The 19,846-nt window shown below is 50.7% G+C and overlaps 1 protein-coding gene across 2 annotated transcripts in view; it reads right to left on the bottom strand.

Moving 5' to 3' along the window:
- SMARCB1 (SWI/SNF related, matrix associated, actin dependent regulator of chromatin, subfamily b, member 1) overlaps positions 1-19,148 on the bottom strand; it is a 46,039-nt gene extending 26,891 nt beyond the window's left edge. The window contains exons 1-5 of one of the 2 annotated variants that reach the window (XM_030815966.1): positions 18,825-19,148; positions 14,254-14,365; positions 12,431-12,560; positions 5,368-5,505; positions 3,037-3,164 (exon numbers count right to left, since the gene is read on the bottom strand). In XM_030815966.1, coding sequence (XP_030671826.1) covers positions 3,037-3,164; positions 5,368-5,505; positions 12,431-12,560; positions 14,254-14,365; positions 18,825-18,917 — 601 coding nt within the window. In that variant the 5' untranslated portion in view covers positions 18,918-19,148. Of the gene's footprint in view, positions 1-3,036; positions 3,165-5,367; positions 5,506-12,430; positions 12,561-14,226; positions 14,366-18,824 lie in introns of both variants that reach the window. The other variant, XM_030815965.1, reaches the window with a different exon arrangement.
- Positions 19,149-19,846: the final 698 nt, after the last annotated feature.

The raw sequence follows: 19,846 nt of genomic DNA, 5'->3' as shown, positions 1-19,846 counted from the left end.
CAGCTCTTACACATGCCAAATACCACTCAGAGCTGAGGAAGAGTTCGCAGAACAACACTATTTTGGTTCTCCACCGGTTAAGACTTTGTTCTAAATTACTTTCAGTGGGCATCCTCATATCACATGAGGACTCCTAGGAGGAACAGCCCAGTGAAACTCACTGTGGAGTTCATGGACGATCCTGGTCTTCCTTACTATACTGTGCCCTCTTCCTGAGGGCTGTGGGAAATCTCAGATTCCAGGACCACGTGTGATTCTACTTCTTCAGAGCCACAGGCTGCTGCTAACCTTGACCACACTGAGTATGCAAATGATCTTCACGTCTCATTCTGCCTGGTTCTAAAAAGACCCAGAGCCACGCCCAACTTCCAGCCAACGTTCACCAAATAAAATCTGAGTACGAGCTCCCTCTTCAACTTGAACATTTCCTCTTTATCCAGTTTTTCCTAACCACTCTGTTTTCATTTGCTTTAGTCATTTGGGCCCAGTGTACATATGGTAAGCTTCCTTGCATCCTTTCTGGAACAGGGCAGATGTATAAACAAACCGGAACTTTCTATGTGTTGCCCAAAGAAAGGTAATGAGACAGAGCATGGACTGATCCAATTTGAACAACTAAGTTCCTATGCTGGGCTAGATTCTATGTTAAGAGAAACAGCAGCCGGGCACGGTGGCTCACACCTGTAATCCCAGCACTTTGGGAGGCCGAAGCGGGTGGATCACCTGAGGTCAGGAGTTTGAGACCAGCTTGACCAATATGGTGAAATCCCGTCTCTACTAAAAATACAAAATTAGCCAGGCATGGTGGTGCATGCCTGTAATCCCAGCTACTCGGGAGGCTGAGGCAGGAGAATCACTTGAACCTGGGAGGCGGAAGTTGTGGTGAGCTGAGATCACGCCATCGCACACCAGCCTGGGCAACAAGAGTGAAACTCCATCTCAAAAAAAAGAAGAAAAACAGCAATGAAAAACAAGGCCCCTGACCTTAAAGGGTTGAAATGGGGAGGGAGAGACAAGAATTAACAAATAACTATGATGTGGGTCAGCAGAGATAAGCGGGGAGCTTGGCAGAGATAACAGGCATTGTGCAGCACTGGTGGCCTGGTCCCCATGGGCTGTCCTGTCCCTGTTCTGGGGCATGACCAGTGAACTGTACCTGTCCCCATCTACACTCAATACAACCTCCTGGAGTCTCTTGCCAGTGTCCTCCCTCACCCATGTCTCCTCCCACTGGCGTCCCCCCTCACCAGCTGACCTGTGGGACCTAGGGGACAAGCACCCAGCACATGGCTCTCAGGCCTTCTTCTCAGGGCTGAGCAGAGGCCTTTGGACTCAGGCCTGGCACTGGTGTGAGCAAGTGGTAGGCCTAGCACTCAGGCCTAGCATGCTGAGTGCCTGAGGATGACCAAAGGAAGCAGCCTAATCCTTCCAGAAAGCTCAAGGCAGCCGCATATCAACAACCACTCACACTCTCCTCCCTTAGGAAATCCCTTCTGAGAGAAAAATGCTGCAACTATGTTATCTGCTGTGGAGCCGTCTACAGCAGGGGGAGTTTTAGCAAACAAAGGCGCCTTGACCCAGGAGAAAATGCTGCACTGTTTGAAGATTAAAGAAATCAGAAAGAGGCTGGGTGCAGTGGCTCACGCCTGTAATCCCAGCAGTGTGGGAGGCCATGGCAGGCGGATCACCTGAGGTCAGTTCAAGACCAGCCTGGCTAACATGGTGAAACCCTATCTCTACTAAAAATATAAAAATTAGCCAGGCATGGTGGCACGCGCCTGTAGTTCCAGCTACTCAGGAGGCTGAGGCAGGAGAATCGCTTGAACTTAGAAGAGGCTGCAGTGAGCTAAGATCGCGCCACTGCACTCCAGCCTGGGCGACAGAGTGAGACTCCATCTCCCTCTGCAAAAAAAGAGAAACCAGAAAGATACTTATGATAAGTGAAGAAAAATAAAACGATACTTGCTCTGTAGTGACAACTATGTTAAATATGTTTGCATGTGGAATTGACAGAAAAGGTAAAACTGAAAACATTATTCAGGTGGTGAGATTCTGATGATTTTAAACATTTACTCACTTAAAAATGATAACGCTGGGCACAGTGGCGCACACCTGTATTCCTAGCTATTTGGGAGGCCGTGGCAGGAGGAATGCTTGAGCCCAGGCAGTTCAAGATTACAGTGGGCTATGAGAGTATCACTGTACTCCAGCCTGGGCAACAGAATGAGACTCTTAAAAAAAAAAAAAAATAGGTAAAATAAAATAAAGATGATATTCACTGCATTTTGTCGAATATAAATAGTATGTTCATTATAAAAATTCAGCAGGATACAGACACTAAGTAAAAAAAAACTGGTATGCAACAAGATCTAAAACAACAGTAATAATAAAATAGTAAAAATACATTCTAACAGACTTAAAAATAGAGAAAACAATAAATGCATGCATGATCCTCCCTCCCAGATGGGATAAGCAGTCTAGACACTTGGGATGCATATCCTTCTAACCTTTCTGTCTACATCTGCACAAAGACCGAGTTCTGTTCAGGCTTTGGAAGCCCAGGAAGAGCCAGAAGAGATGGCATCTGACCCAGGACTTACAGAGTGAGGATGTCTAAAGAGATGACCAGTTAGGGGTGGAGAGAGGCACGGGGCACACATGCAGCCTCACACAGCAGAAGCAGGGTGGCAGACAGGACCCAAGGCAGGCGTGTGCACGACTCGGGGGCTGAACTAGGTCTGACTGGCATTGTCATCATCATCCATGCTATGCAGATCAGCCACCTCCCATGCCAGGCCCCTTGGGCCACCCAATCTCAGTATGGGGAAAGGAGTCCGAAGTTCACAGGCCCAACCCACAGTGAACAGCAACAGAACCAGGACTGAACCCAGAGCCCACACCCTCCAAAACTATGCCCCAATGTCCTGCGTGTCAGGTCCAGAATCTGCCAGACAGGCAGCTGGCAGGAAAGGGGACTGTTCCCACGTAACATACAGGGGTTGGGGCCAGGCCCAGCCAAGCCCGACCACCTTGTACCATTCATGTTCCAGGTGAAGGCGTCTCGCAGCTTCTGCCCATCGATCTCCATATCCAGCCGGATGGGGACCAGTACCTCGGGCTGAGATGCATTCTCATGGATCACAGCTGGGTCATGGTCATCAAAGCTGAAAGTGAAATGGAAGCAACAGTCAGCAAGAGGGCCAGAGCCCTAGGTATGCAAATTTTCAGCCTCTCTCTGCACAGCAGGCCTCTGCAAACCCGTCTGGAGAAGACAGCCACTTGTCAGCTAACAGCTGAGGCAGCAGACAAGGCCAGCAGGGGTCCCGGGGCCACGGTCTAATGGGGACAGTTGGGGCCATAAATAACAAGCACCAGTCTGTCTGCAATAGAATCGACCTGGGCAGTGTTGGAACAACACCCAGATGTCCTGTGAAGGGATATTTAAGCCTGAAATTTGGCAGGACTTTCATGGAAGGCTGTGGGAAAGGAGAAGGGCATTTCCAGAAGAGGAAATATTCCAGCAAGGCCAAGGCAGGTGAATGGAGGAACTGCTGAGGACGCATAAACAAACCACAGAGCACAGATTCGGTGGGGAGCAGTGGTCAGGGATGCTGCAAAGCTAGCGGGTGTCGAAGCACCCACAGTTCTCCTCTCAGGCTATGCAAACTGGCCACTGCCCTGAGGGAGTCCCAGGAGGATTCTAAGCAATGGAGTTGAGTACTTTGGGAAGATAAAGAGGGAAGAGTCGGGCAGGCAGGTTGGTGAGATGGAGCTGGAGGACAGAGGACACCTAAGGGCGTCTGGGAGCAAGGAGAGGGCTGAGAAGGGCCCCCAGTGACCTTGGGAGGCAGATGGAAGACAGAGAGAAATGAGCTGAGTGCCAGGCATGAATGCGCTGGGAAACAGACAGGGAAAGGGGCAGGGGTGCTGCAGAAAAGAGGTGGCCACTCTAAGGGAGAAAGCGACAGTCAACTAGGGATGGGAAGAAGAGATGGAGGGAAGGAAGACAAAAGGAAAAGGAGGAGGGGATAGGATGGGAGGGATGGAAGGAGGAATGATGGAAGGAAGGAGGAAAGGAAAGAGGGAAGGAGGGAGAACAGGGCTAAACCTCAGCAGAGGCAACTGCAGGGCAGGAGCTCTGGGAGGTCTGACAGCAATGAGGACGTTCTCAGCCCTGAGGCAGGGTGAGTGGGGCAGAGTGCGGCAGTGGCAGCACCAGGCCAGGTTGGGCCTGGCACCCCAGTGAGAACTCCTGCTTCTGCTCCGAGGGTGATGGGGAGCCTGGAGGATTCTGCCTGGAGAGGTGACATGATCTGCCTGGAGCAGAGGCCACACCAGCTGCAGAGCTGACAAGGCAGCAGGGAGGGGAGGCAGGGGCTGCTAGAGACCCCAAGGAGAGAGGTGGGGGGCTGACTGAGGCAGTTACCAGGCGAGAACCTGGAGAGACTGGACTTACTGTGTGAGGAAAAGGCAGGCCTTGGGAAAGAAACCTATGGCCTGAGCAAGGAGAGGGCTGGATATCCACGTGCCAAGACGGAGGTCTTCAGGCAGCATGAGGCTGAGGGGGTGAGGGCAGCTGAGGAAGTCTGGGCCACAGAGGTAAAAAAACAGACCCCAAAGACGTCTACAACTTAATCCCCAAAACCTGTGACTGTCACCTCATATGGCCAAAAAAGGAGACTCTGAAGATGCGATTAAGATCCTGAGAGATTAACTAGAAGGGCCCTAAATTACATCGCCAAGTGTCCTTTTAAGAGAGAGACAGGGAAGTTTCACGCAGAGAAGGCCACGTGACCACAGAGGCCGAGACTGGAACGTGGCAGCCCCCAAAGCTGGAAGAAGCAAGGACCGAATCGCTCCGAGGGCCTCTGGAGGGAGCATGGCCCTGTCCACACGTGAGTCTCGTCTAGTGAAACTAAATCCGGGCTCCTGGGCCCCAGAACCGAGAGGGAAGAAATGTGCTCTGCTCACAGCCACCAGTTTGTGGTGGTTTATTCCAGTAGCCTCTGGGAAGTTGTGGCGCAGTGGGAGTCACGTGGATGGCATCTGAACCATCAGACTGGCTGTGGCCCACTCCTGTGAAACTGAGGGCAGAGAAAGGGCCCAAGGACTGTGCCCCGAGTAACTCCACTTGAGGGGCCAGAGAGGTGAGGAGGACACGGCAAGGTGACAGCAGACAGAGCCAAAGAGGCTACGGACAATGTCCTGGAAGTCAGGGAAACACAGCGGTTCAGAGGGGTGGAGGTACTGTAGCATGGGGAGCACAAGGTCAAAGCAGAGTGTTTTTCTGGGGAGGAGGGGACTGAAATGTGCTGGAGAACTAAGGTGGAATCAGCACGGAGGGTGAGCATGGTGATGCAGCCGCACCAAAGGGGGAAGGTTCTCTTCTTGTCCCGGCCCATGCGGTTCCTGTTGATGGTTGTGGAGCACGGCACGGCATCCAGGTGGTGGGAGCTGTTGGGCAGGGTGGGTACCCACTGGCTGTTCCTCTTGGCCTTCTGTTCTCTGAGGAGATACAAGAAAAGTCCCCCCAGTCAGTCTAGGAGCCTGATCCTGCCCACCAGCATGCTCCAGGGATGCCCACTGTACCGCTGTCAGGCTCAAGGCTCCCGTGGGAGTTGTCTGTGCACCTGATTTTGAAGGAGCCTCCTCCGCAGGCTGTCATCAGATGCTAGAGGCACCTGGGCAAGGGCAAGGGTATGGAGGGGCAGCGGACACAGCACAGCCATGGTGTACCGCACTATGAACCAGGCATGGCTCCACGGAAGCACTTCCTGCAAGCAGGGAAGTGGTACAAGGGGGAGGCTTCCCGGAGGAGTGGACAATAGAGCCGAGCCTTAGACACCGAGACAGGGTTCACTGCGGGCAGGGAAACGGGCAGCAGCAAGGAGGAGAGACTGAGGGGCAGTCCAAGGAGGAGGACCCTAGGGAGGGGACTGATCACAGGTCTCACATGCTCCGTGAGAAGATGACTTTACTCAGCAGGTGGCTGGGAGTCCCCAGGGTTTTGAAGGAAGAGACGTGATCAGGCTGTCATTTTAGACATACCAGCCATCCTGAGATGAACCAGGCAAGGCCTCTGGCCTCTGAGCTTCCAGAGCAGTAGAAGTGAGAAGATGGGTTGATAAATACCTTCCAGAGGTGACATCCAAGGTAATTTAAATAACCCATATCCCATGAAGAGTTTGATCTTTTCTCCCAAATTCCAGGTTGCTTTTACCAAAAGCACCAGGTGCAGTGGCTCACGCCTGTAGCTCCAGCACTTTGGAAGGTCAAGATGGGCAGACCACCTGAGGTCAAGAGTGCGAAACCAGGCCAGGTGTGGTGGCTCACGCCTGTAATTCCAGCACTTTCGGAGGCCAAGGAGGGTGGATCACCTGAGGTCAGGAGATCGAGACCAGCCTGGCCAACATGGTGAAACCCTGTCTCTACTAAAAATACTAAAATTAGCCAGGTGTGGTGGCAGGAGCCTGTAATCTCAGCTACTTAGGAGGCAGAGGCAGGAGAATCGCTTGAACCCGGGAGGCAGAAGTTGCAGTAAGCCGAGATTACACCATTGCAGTCCAGCCTGGGCAACAAGAGTGAAACTCCGTCTCAAAAAAAAAAAAAAGGTCAGTTCAAAACCAGCCTGGCCAACATGGTGAAACCTCAACCCTACCAAAAATACAAAAGTTAGCCAGGCATGGTGGCACACGTCTATAATCCAGCTACTCAGGAGGCTGAAGCATGAGAATCACTTGAACCCAGGAGGCGGAGGTTGCAGTGAGCCGAGATCAGCCACCGCACTCCAGCCTGGGCGAGAAAGCAACATCCTATCTCGAAAAAACAAACAAACAAAAAAAAAACCAAAAGCTATTTTAAACTAAGGCTCCAGGGCTGGGTGAGACAGATGAGAGCATTTGGGTGCCCGCTGTGCTCTGTGCGTTCCCATTTTCCCTGGCAAGGCTGTGAGCAGGAGCAGGCAGGACTGTGTGTCACTTCCCTGTGTAACCCCAACACCTGCGCAACCACTTCCGCAGTAACTATTCAACCGTTCAGAGCAAGTCATGACAAACTTTTTTTTTTTTTTTTTTGAGATGGAGTCTCGCTCTGTCGCCCAGGCTGGAGTGCAGTGGTGCCATCTTGGCTCAATGCAAGGTCTGCCTCCTGGGTTCACGCCATTCTCCTGCCTCAGCCTCCCGAGTAGCTGGGACTACAGGCGCCCGCCACCACGTCTGGCTAATTTTTTTAATTTTTAGTAGAGACGGGGTTTCACCGTATGAGCCAGGATGGTCTCGATCTCCTGACCTCGTGATCCGCCCGCCTCAGCCTCCCAAAGTGCTGGGATTACAGGCGTGAGCCACTGCGCCTGGCCGACAAATGTTTGCCAGCGCCCTCTAAGGAGGGACCCTGGAAGACAGCACAAAGGTCCTTCTCCTTTCCAGACAGTGGGGGAGGGCAGAAGCAATGGCCAAGATCTACCTGGACTCTGGGCCCTTTAACTCTTTTCCCTTCTAAAGTGGGAGTCACTTACACGTCTGATGCTGAGGCCGGGACTACCCCTTGATCGCTGGTAGGAGTAGGGAGGATTTTGTAGTACCCAATTTGGGGAACATGGAATCAGCTTGGGCAGAGACTACAAGAGGGGACAGCAAGACAGGGGTCCCCTCTACAGCCTATCTGGGTCATGGTTCCTAATCCTGGCCGCTCAGACTCAGAGTGCAATTTTTTTATTTTTTTATTTTTATAGAGATGGGGGGTCTCACTATGTTGCCCAGGCTGGTCTCAAACTGCTGTGCTCAAGCAATCCTCCCACCTTGGCCTCCCAAAGTGCTGAGAGTACAGGTGTGAGCTACCACACCCGACCCCAGAATGCAAAATTTTAAGTAGCACATTCCTGAGCCCCACCCAGGTGGAGTGACTTCCCACCTCTGAGGAAGGGCCCAAGAAGATGGGTTCTTTGCAGCTTCCATGGGTGATTCCCAGGCAGCTGAGCCTGTATTTGGAAACCACAGATCTTGACCACCTCCTCTTTTCTGACTGGATACGTTAGAGCCTGGGCTGAGCCCCTTCCCCCTCATCCTGCCCTATCTCAGTAGCAAGTTCTCATTTCCAGGTCTAGCTACCAAGTGGGCAATGCAAGTGTCACTAGACACAGTGAATGTGAGTAATATGCTCAGCCATACACAGAATCTGCAAATCTAAGCCATAAAATTCAACCTTCCGGCCAGGTGTGGTGGTTCACACCTGTAATCCCAACACTCTGGGAGGCCGAGGTGGATGGATTACCTGAGGTCAGGAGTTAGAGACCAGCCTGGCCAACATGGTGAAACCCCGTCTCTACTAAAACTACAAAAAATCAGCTAGGTGTGGTGCCTGGTGCCTATAATCCCAGCTACTTGGGAGGCTGAGGAAGGAGAATGACTTGAACCCAGGAGGCAGAGGTTGCAGTGAGCTGAGATCCCGCCACTTCACTCCAGCCTGGGTGATAGAGCGAAACTCCATCTCAAAAAAAAAAAAAAAAAAAGGCCGGGCGCAGTGGCTCATGCCTGTAATCCCAGCACTTTGGGAGGCTGAAGTGGGCAGATCACGAGGTCAGGAGATCAAGACTATCCTGGCTAACACGGTAAAACTCCATCTCTACTAAAAATACAAAAAAAAATTAGCCAGGTGTGGTGGCAGGCACCTGTAGTTCAAGCTACTCGGGAGGCTGAGGCAGGAGAATGGTGTGAACCTGGGAGGCGGAGCTTGCAGTGAGCCAAGATGGCGCCACTGCACTCCAGCGTGGGCGACAGAATGAAACTCCATCTCAAAAAAAAAAAAAAAAAACAACCTTCCTTCTATTGCAATCCCAGCATCCCTGAGAGAGGGCACCCAGCCTCTGCTCAAATTGTCCAATGACAGGATGGGGAGGGTGCCATGAGTCCCCTTATTGGGCTGACTGAGTAGTGTGGAACCAGCCAAAGCCACTTCCCTCAAACCTCTGCCAGCCCCCACCCCTAAAGACTTGACCTCCAGGGCAACAGGATTCCACTCCTGCAGCTGTTCCTCACGACATGATCACCAATAAACTGTTTTATTGCCCCATAAAAGATTCCCAGCTGAAGTGTGCAGAATTAAAGTGCCATCCATATGTACACAATTTCCTTCTGCAACTTCCCTGGGAAGGTCAAGCCATCCTTATGTTCTTACCACATCCCTTGGGGGAAAAAGAATCTGCAAAGCACACGTCTGTAACACTGGCCAGCCTGGAGGCGTGCCACCTTTCTTTTGGGTGAATCATAAAAAAGATTTTCCATAACCACATCACTCTGAACAATAATCCTTTTTCTTCCTTAATGCTCCTTGGGCTTTGTGCAGAGAATTGCATACTTTGCTGAGAGCTGAATGCACAAGGTAGATGGGTACAATCTTGTATTATGCACGTCTCACCCACAGGACCCCTGTCTCGGGTCACTGCAGAATCTACTTAATTATACCATGTATGGGTCACACCTTTGTCCATTCAAGTGGCTGACCCATCACTAACCTAGCCTTTCCTTAAGGCTGGATACTTAAGCAACTCCATATTCTCCAGTATTATTTGCAATGCTACAAAGAATCTCTGTACATATAGTGGGTTTATTGATTCATTTTGTACTTTGAAAATGTTTCTTTGGGACAAATTCCCAGGGGTGGTATTAATGGGCCAGAGAACAAAAAAGTTTGATGTCAGGGTGCTTTACACAAAGGGCACTCCCGGCTGGGCACAGTGGCTCACACCTGTAATCCCAGCACTTTGGGAGGCCGAGGAGGGAAGATTACCTGAGGTCAGGAGTTTGAGACCAGCCTGGGCAAAATGGTGAAACCCCACCTCTAATAAAAATACAAAAAAATTAGCCAGGCATAGTGGTGCATTCCTGTAATGTCAGCTACTCCAGAGGCTGAGGCAAGAGAATCGCTTGAACGCAGGAGGCGGAGGTTGCAGTGAGCCGAGATCACGTCACTGCACTCTAGCCTGGGCAACAAGAGTGAAAACCCCGTCTCAAAGAAACAAAAAAAACCACCTCCAGCACATATGAGCGCAGCTCTATCACACCTTCCCCAATTCCTTACATTGCCAGTTTTTTGTTTTATGCTTGGAATTTTTATTTTTATTTTTATTTTTTTTTGAGACGGAGTCTCGCTCTGTCGCCCAGGCTGGAGTGCAGTGGCACAATCTCGGCTCACTGCAAGCTCCGCCTCCCGGGTTCACGCCATTCTCCTGCCTCAGCCTCTCCGAGTAGCTGGGACTACAGGCGCCCGCCACCACGCCCGGCTAAATTTTGTATTTTTAGTAGAGACGGGGTTTCACCGTGGTCTCGATCTCCTGACCTCGTGATCCGCCCGCCTCGGCCTCCCAAAGTGCTGGGATTACAAGCGTGAGCCACCGCGCCCGGCATGGAATTTTTATTTTTATTTTTATTTTTTATTTATTTTTTATTTTATTTTATTTTATTCTTTTGAGACGGAGTTTCACTCTCGTTGCCCAGGCTGGAGAGCAATGGCGCAATCTCGGCTCACCGCAACCTCCGCCTCCCGGGTTCAAGTGATTCTCCTGCCTCAGCCTTCCTGAGTAGCTGGGATTACAGGCTGCGCCACCACGCCCGGCTAATTTTGTATGTTTAGTAGAGATGAGGCTTCACCATGTTGGTCAGGCTGATCTTGAACTCCTGACCTCAGGTGATCCGCCCGCCTCGGCCTCCCAAAGTGCTGGGATTACAGGCGTGAGCCACTGTGCCCGGCCTATTTTTTACTTTTTTTAAGAGATGAAGAGTGTCATTCTGTTACCCAGGCTAGAGGACAGTGGTGTGATCACCACACTCAGCTAATTTTTTTAACTTTCAGTAGAGATAACGTCTCACTATGTTGCTCAGGCTGGTCTCCTGGGCAACACAGTCAAATCCTGGGCTCAAGCGATCCTCCTGCCTTGACTTCCCAAAGTGCTGAGATTACAGGCATAAGCCACCAGTCTTATGCTTGGAATTTTTGAAATTATACATGAGGGCAAATTCTTTCCATGTTTGTTTACTCCCTTGTACTTCAAGGTATGGACCATCTTTTACCTATTTGTTGGGGTATCCAAGTTTGTTGTATAAATCTAGATGTATAGATTCTAGATACAACATCGTAACTTCCCAATTACTTGGTTTTTTAATTGTTACTATAAATACCCTTCTAAAGGTTCTAAGTTTTGTTTTGTTTTTGTTTTTTTTTTTTGAGATGGAGTTTCGCTCTTGTTGCCCAGTGTGGAGTGCAATGGTGTGATCTCAGCTCGCTGCAATCTCCACCTCCCGGGTTCAAGCAATTCTCCTGCCTCAGGCTCCCGAGTAGCTGGGACTACAGGCATGCACCACCATACCTGGCTAATTTTGTATTTTTAGTAGAGATGGGGTTTCTCCATGTGGGTCAGGCTGGTCTCGAACTCCTGACCTCAGGTGATCCGCCCACCTCGGCCTCCCAAACTGCTGGGATTACAGGCATGAGCCACTGCGCCCAGCCAGGTTCTAAGTTTTTATACATTCAAATCTATTGTTGTTTCTTTTGTGAGTTTATGTGAGCCACTGATTTTTCTGACAAACTGGTCCCACTTATTTGTTTTTTTAAGAAATGAGGTCTTACTGTGTTGCCCCAGGCTGGTCTTAAACTCCTGGCCTCAAGCAATGCCTCGGCCTCCCAAAGTGCTGAGATTACAAACATAAGCCACGTGCCCCGCAAGTCCCACTTTCCAAGCATTTGTAACTGTTCTCTGGAATCCAGGACTTGGCTTACGTTTCTTAGAAATTCCAATGATACAGAAGAAACTTAGAAACATGGCTAAGAAAATGTATAAAAACAGAGGGAACTGTTAAAAAGTGTTTCAATACAAAAATTAGGACGGGACGCGGTGGCTCATGCCTGTAATCCCAGCACTCTGGGAGGCCGAGGTGGGCGGATCACCTGAGGTCGGGGTTCGAGACCAGCCTGACCAACATGGAGAGACTCGTCTCTACCAAAAATACAAAATTAGCTGGGCGTGGTGGCACATGCCTGTAATCCCAGCTACTTGGGAGGCTGAGGCAGGAGAATCACTTGAACCCAGGAGGCAGAAGTTGCAGTGAGCTGAGATCACGCCATTGCACTCCATCCTGGGCAACAAGAGTGAAACTCTGTCTCAAAGAAAAAAAAATTAGCCAGGTGTGGTGGCAGGCACCTGTAATCCCAGCTACTCGAGAGGTTGAGGCAGGAGAATCGCTTGAACCTGGGAGGCAGAGGTTGCAGTGAGCCGAGATCGCGCCACTGCACTCCAGCCTGGGCAACAAGAACAAGACTCCACCTCAAAAAAAAAAAAAAAAAAAAAGTGTTTCAATTTAACTTCAACCCAACCAGTTCTTGAGTCTGCGAAAAGACCCCACAGATGTCCCCAGAGATGCCTTGGCCAGGAACGCATTACCTGAGGTAGGTGGGGGGCTCTGTGCTGATGGACACAGCCTTGTACTTCTCATCATTGCCATCCAGAATCTCTTCCACTTCCGAGGCTTTTAACAGGGTCACACTGGTGGCTAGAGTCGTGTATCCGTGATCTGTAACAGACAGACATCACTGGGTCACTCTGCTGGTGGCGGTGGCACACAGCAGCCAGCCAAGTGGATGCAGCACATCAAGGTCCTCGCATGCGGGAGGTGGGAAAAGCAAGGTGTCAAACTTACTACTGCTGAATGCTGGCCTCTTCCAAAAGGGCAATCTGGACTGAGTGCTTTACTTACAAGTCCTGCTGGGTAGAGCCTCCAATGGGACTGATTTGGACTAATCTGCCCCAGGAGCACTGGCTCAGGGGCAGAAGGAAGTGCTCAGGGCAGCACCAGTGACTACAATACAGCACGACCAGCGGGGACACTCGACTCCAGAACATATTCTCTTGGTCCTCACTCAGGGGAAAAGAAAGCTCCCAGAGTAACACCCCAGTGGGAAGAGGTCTGACACCACCACAATCCACAACACGATGCAAGGTGGGGAGATGGAATGGAAGATGAAGAATACTTTTCTTTTAAAACAAGAGCCCAGAGAGTTGGAAAGAGCTGCTTCACACCAAACACGAATTTCTATCCCCAAGCCGGTCCACACGTGCTGCCTGGGAAGCAGGACAGATTCTAGGCAGCTCGACCCCTAGCTCTTCCGGGGAATCTCCGTCAAGAGCTACCTGTCTGTGGGCCCAGTCTGGCTTCTCCTGGAGAAATCAATCGCTTATAGGGAAGGTATCTCCCAAGACTTAGCCCAGGGACTTGCGGAGGGGGAAGCAAAGCTGGGGACTCACTGTGTTAGCGACTGATGCTCTGCTAGGGGAGGAGGGGGAACAAAAAGTTAACTGTTTTAAGCAAGTAAGTGGAAATGTCATAGCAGCAGATCAAAAAGAAGCTCCGGCTCCTGCATTAAAAGAACCACTACTTTCCCGCAGTGGACAAAACCACAGCAGCACCTACAGACACAAACAAACAGGGCAGACTACGAAGCATCACGCACGTGCTCACAGACACACCCAGGCCCAGGGCAGCTCTCTACAAGGCGCCATTGCCACGTGGGAAGCAGTTTCGCCACCTGCCAAAGGACATGCTGTGTCCATACCCAAATGTCTCCATGGGAGTGTCTCCCGCAGAGCCCTCAGAGTGTCTGAAGAGCACCCTTTCACCCTGCACAGAGCTGCCATGACCCAAAGCCCACTAGTTTCACTAGTGTACCTAGCAAGCCCCAGGCACACACAGGCCACCAGGAGCAGCAACATGCACATGGGCTCTAGCACACTGGCTGCCAGGATGAAGTGCTATGGGATGGATGTGCTCCGGGAAGCAAGCGGTGAAAGCCCCAGAGGGGAGTGGGAGCTGGGACCACCACCCGCCACTTGGGCTGCATGGAAGATGATTATGGCGACACACCCACGGTAGATGGCAGAGCATCGCAGCATTCCTAAAACGTTTTGAGACCAACATGTCTTCACAGCACCTGCTAGTGTCCTGGCCCCGGCCCGCTCACATACCCAATGGCCCCACTGGAAATACCTGACGGTGGACCACCAATGGCTCCCTGGAGCCACTTCCTCGCCTGGAGGGCTCACAGGGCGGCCCACCCCTGGGATGCTCCCTGCCCGACTAAGGCCAAGGCTGCAGTGAAGACACTCTGGAGTGAAAACGTTTTATTTTTATGACATAAGCGAGTGGTTTTGAAACAGGTTTACAAACCCTCGTGAAGACGCACCCTTAGTGTTAGGTTTTGTTTTTTTACCATGTGACGATGCAACTATTTTCTTCCTCTCCTCCACAGTGGCTAGTCGCCTCCAGAGTGAGGGGTATCTCTTGTACAGAGAACCTCGGAACATACGGAGGTAGTTTCCCACCTATGAGTAAAGCAAGAAGGCTCATTATAAGGGTCGCAGCACCACAGGGAAGGGGAGGGTCCTGGCGCAGACTGCATCAAGCAACAGACAAACAGGCCTCGAGGTGGCCCCCAGGCGCCACGCTTTCGGCAGCATTAAAACACATTCCACTGATACGAAGGGTTCACCAGCAGTGCACATCTGGCCTGCATGTGTGCATCCTGACAACAGAACCAAGTTCTGAAAGGCCTGGGCAGATGCCTGAGTGGGAGGCCCCCAGAGCTTAGCAAGAAGTTCGTGGTGATTTTGATTTTGGACTAAGGATCTCTGGCACTTTCCAGAAATGCAAGGCCTCCTTGACCTTCTTTTATCTTAAGGACGAGACTTTGATATTTTTACAATGTAATAAACACCAAAAAGGTCTTTTAATTTTAGACAGATGCCAGATAATTTCCCCTATGGCCTGTGTTGCTTTGTTTAGTAACAAAACCCAAACCAGGGATACCAAAGGAATTTTCCAAAAGGTTTACAAGGCAATCACCAGACTGCTATATAAATCATCACTGACTCAAACAATGGCTTCAGTTTGCTTGTACCAAATACTGAAAGTCTGACTTCCTTAAGGAAAATAAATCTAGACCTAAAGTTTTTATGAGGGTACCCTATTGTCTCATTGACTTTTCAAGTATGATCACTTTGGAGTCACATTGCAGGGGATGGCCAATAGACTGGGTGCCAGGTGCTGGCTCCATCTGTAACCTGGGATCACTTCCCATTTTCTGGGTCTCTTTACTCATCTGCCAAATGCTCAGCAACTCTGAACTTCACCCCCATGAAGGACCACTTCTATTATGTTGTCCATTTTATCTGCCCAACATAGTATATATTTTGAATTTTTTAATTTATTTTTAATTTTTATTATTATTTTTGAGACAGGGTCTCGCTGTGTCACCCAGGCTCGACTGCAGTGGTGCGATCATAGCTCACTGCAGCCTCAAACTCCTAGGCTCAAGCAATCCTCCTGCCTCAGCCTCCTGAGTAGCTGGGACTATAGTTGCGTGCCACTACAACTGGCTAATTTTTGTATTTTTTGTAGAGACGGAGTTTCACCATGTTGCCCAGGCTGGTCTCAAACTCCTGGGCTCAAGCGATCTGCCCAACTTGGCCTCCCAAAGTGCTGGGATTACGGGTGTGAGCCACATACCTGGCCTAATTAAAAAAAATGAAAATCTGTAGAGACAAGGGTCTCACTGTGTTGCCCAGGCTGGTCTTAAACTCCCGAGTTCAAGTGATTCTCCTGCCTGGGCCTCCCAAAGTGCCGGGATTATAGGTATGAGACCCAGGCATAGTATTAAATAAAATGTTTCTCCATTTTTAGCAGTGACTGTAATCAACAACCAGGGCTACTGAACACTGACAGAAGAGCAGCCACAGTAAGTCACTCGCTTTCCACATAGAGGGCACAGACCCCTCTATGTTATTTGGCTTATGTGTCAGTATCATCCAGTATCATGGTAAATGTAGAGTTTCCATTAGGTTTTTTAAAAGAAATTGACAATACTCCCCCCTATGACTACCTTGCAGGCCCTGCAGGGCTCTGAGTCTCCTAGATGCCCCCCAAAGCCCCTTCAGAACTTAGGAAACTGGACTTGCCTTCCTGGCTTTTCTCTGAACCAGCCTTCGCTCTCTTGGGACCCAGGTTTCCTGAATATAAAATGAAGGTGCTGAACTTGGGGATCTGTTAGGGTCCTCAAAGCTCCATGACTCCGGCTTGGTAAATACAGCTGTCAATGGCAGAACTGTGACACACACTCATAGTAAATGCAGATGCCTTCCCAAGACAGCTCCACAGATGGCGCATGGAGGCACTGGGTATGTTGCTATGGCTGGCCCACCTCTCTGAATACAGTGCCTGTTTTCCACAGGGCAGTGGGCTGAGACCATCCATCCACTACTGTCACTGGAGCTACTGAATTTCAATAGAGCTCTGACCTTGAACCCTTCCCTAAACTCCGAAGGTCTGATAATTAAGTCAGGCCCAAAAGAACAAACTGCCTCTCCATCTGAGTCTCTTACAGCCTGGGTCTCAGGAAGATTATTCTTACTGGGAGGCCCAGGAGTGAAGGGGCTGAAAGACAAGACTATAATTAGCTTTCTAGAAACTAAAATGTGTTTTGGGGAAGATCTTGGAGACCATCTAGTCTAAGCATCACACTATACACATGAGAAACGCGACGGCAAGGCAGAGCAGGGCTGGAACCAGGCCTCCCAAGGTTCTTCCCACTTGGCCACGCACAGCTTCTCAATTTGCTCCAACTAATAAATGAAAGCTTTCTTTTGAAGTGTCACCCACTCACAGCCAAACTGATTACTTTCACACCCATTATATCAGGTAAACAACTCGCCTAGTATCACAGGCTGAAATTCGACACCTTTTGCATTCTGCAGTTAGGCAGGGGCCTACTGGCCAATGAGGACCATTCTCAACTGTGGCAGATGGACAGACACTGGCTCCACCTCCCTAGCACTGGCATCTTTGAAGAGCTGTAATTTAAGTGACAACGTGAAAATTTTATTGAATCCTGTATTTTTTGTTTTATAAAAATTGGTGGAGGCCAGGCACAGTGGCTCACGCCTATAATCCCAGCACTTTGGGAGGCCGAGGCAGGCAGATCACTTGAGCTCACAAGTTTAAGACCAGCCTGGACAATATGGTAAAACCCCATCTTTACTAAAAATATAAAAATTAGCCAGGTGTGGTGGTGTGTGCCTGTAGTCCCAGCTACTTGGGAGACCGAGGTGGGAGGATGGCTTGAGCCTGGGGGGCAGAGGTTGCAGTGAGCCAAGATTGCACCACTACACTCCAGCCTGGGTGACAGAGTCAAACCCCATCCAGAAGAAAAAAAAATGGTGGAAAATGCTAACACTAAAATTCTGATGCCATGGGACTCAGTGTGACCATCTCGAGGCTTCATTCATTCATGCTATGCTCAGTTGTGAAGGAAAAAACCTACAAGTTTAAAAAGTATGAATGCGCTGAGTGTGAGTGCAGTAGCTCACACCTGTCATTCCAGTACTTTGAGAGGCTGAGGTGCAAGGATCACTTGAGCCCAGGAGTTCAAGACCAGCCTAGGCAACATGGCAAAACCCTGTCTCTACAAAAAATACAAAAATTAGTCGGGCATGGTGGTGCACACCTGTAGTCCCAGCTACTTGGGAGGCTGAGGCAGGAGGATCGCTTGAGCCCAGGAGGGCAAGGCTGCAGTGAGCCGAGATCACATCACTGCACAAAGTGAGACCTTTTTTCAAAAATAAAAATAAAACAAAGTATGAATAAAATGCTGGAATATGATACTAAAAACTGCTATAAGGAGAAGAAACTCTTGGCATTTCATGACAGCTTTAATTCTCCAGGATTGGCACTTACTTCCTTACATGAGATTCTACTGCTTGACATTTGTACATCTGAACTGTATATCCATAATTTTTTTAAAAAGGTAACATATACTAGCTGGGGACTGCCTTTGGAGCAAAAAAGGCTAGCTTGAGACAATCTGTAAAAACCTAATATACAGCTGGGCATGGTGGCTCATGCCTGTAATCCTAGCACTTTGGGAGACCCAGGCGGGCAGACTGCTTGAGCCCAGGAGTTGGAGACCCGCCTGGGCAACATAGCGGGTCTCTATAAAAAACAAAAAACAAGAACCTAATAGACTTGGAACAAACACCCATTCAAAGGCCAGTAGGGTTTTCCTGAAGTCAGTCATCCAGTTGATGCAACAAAATGCAGCCACTCTAGTTAGGGGTTAAACATCCTTAGGCTCTTTCCCCTGTAATAATTCAGAATCAGTTCACAGATATGGAAAGGGTCAATTGCTTCAGAATTGCTTAAAGATCTAGCTTAGGCATGGGGCCCTTATTCACCCAAAAGCAAACATCTTCCTCCAATCTGCTTCTTCACTGGTAAACAAAGGTCAAAAGACCTCCACTGCCCACCTAAGAGGCAACAAACACAATGGGGATGAGCCCTCACTAAGTCCAGGGTTTCCAGCCTGCCATTTCAGGTTCCCACAAGTAGCAATACGGGGACGGGTGCACGTGAAATTTACGACAGCTAAAAAGGGTCAAAAGCAGCAGTGCGGTCCCCCAAACGTCGCAGGGGCTAACTAAATATCCCGTTTCTTTGCGTCTGGCTGGAAACCAACCCAGCGCGGAACCACTGGGGCTCCTCACCGCGCCAAAATCCTGGCAGCACTGAAGACGGCGGACCTCGGCGAATCTTGTAAGGAAATCCCAGGTCGATGAGGGGGCGGGGGCCACACCCGACACGCCCACTAGGCCACGCCCCACAGCCCCGAGCGCGAGCGCGCGCCCGCCCGCCCGCCCCGATGAATGGAGACGCGCGCTCTCGGCGCATGGGCCCGCCCCGGGGCTCCCGCGGGACCGAGCCCGGGGAGGGCGAGGACGCGCCGCGGGCTACCTCGGAGCCGATCATGTAGAACTCGCCGTCGTCCTCCAGCTGGAACTTCACGGGCTTCTGCCCGAAGGTCTTGCTCAGCGCCATCATCATCATTGCGGCGGCAGAGGCGGGCGGCCGGAGCCGGGCTGCGAGGGATCAGGAGGGCTGGGGCGGGGCCGGGGCGTGCTGCGCCGAGGGAAACCGAAGCCGGAAGGCGAAACGCGGACCGGGCCCGGTACTGGCGCCTCAGCCGGGCTCCTCAGCCGCCGCCGCCGCAGACGACGACCAGGCCGCCCTCAGTGCGCAGGCGCTGGCGTTGACGCTGACGCGCGCGCCGCCGCTCAAACAAAAGGCCGGGCGCGCCTCCGCGGACCCCTTAAAGGAGCCACGACTAATTTCTCTTTCTCCCAGGCTGCCTCCCAAGTCGTGGTGTAGAGGACTTCTCACTGACAAAAATAGCCACTGAGGTCCTGACTCAAGCAGTGGCTTTCCCAGTCTTACAGCCAGGACTGGAACTGAGCCCAGGGGAAAAGAAACGAAGTGAGGCCTGAAGGAGGAGGACCTAGTATCTGGAAGCCTGAGTGGTCTGGGCATGCTTTGGGACCCCAAGCTCGTGCCCTAGCTTCCCCACCCCTAAAACGCAGTGCAGCTGAGCAGATAGGCAGGCCCCTAGGAAGAGATATCCCAGTACCAGGCCTACGGCTGTCCCTGCAGCTGTGGAGGTGGACAAAATGACAGCAGCGGATGAGGCCTGGCAATGTTCAAAGGCCCAGGTGGTATTTGGTTTGGCTGGTGCATTAGATGAGCGTTGGAAGGGAGGGACACCTTCCACCTTCTCCATTCCTCTCTTAGCTCTACACTCTGCTTAACCGAGCCCTGCAGTGGGGAGCGAAACCAGGCAGCCCAGCCCTGTGGCTCTGCCTCTTGGTTCTTACAGCGCGAAGCTAATGAAACTGATGAAAGTCTCAAAGCAATTATGTATCTGATTGAATAATGCAGGGAGTAAAACAGTGGCCCACTACTGATAATTTCACACGGTTCAG

This window comes from Nomascus leucogenys, chromosome 7b, assembly GCF_006542625.1.
Source record: "Nomascus leucogenys isolate Asia chromosome 7b, Asia_NLE_v1, whole genome shotgun sequence".
In the NCBI taxonomy this organism is placed as follows: domain Eukaryota; kingdom Metazoa; phylum Chordata; class Mammalia; order Primates; family Hylobatidae; genus Nomascus; species Nomascus leucogenys.
Note: the sequence above shows the minus strand (reverse complement) of the source record. Positions and strands in the feature narration are given on the sequence as shown.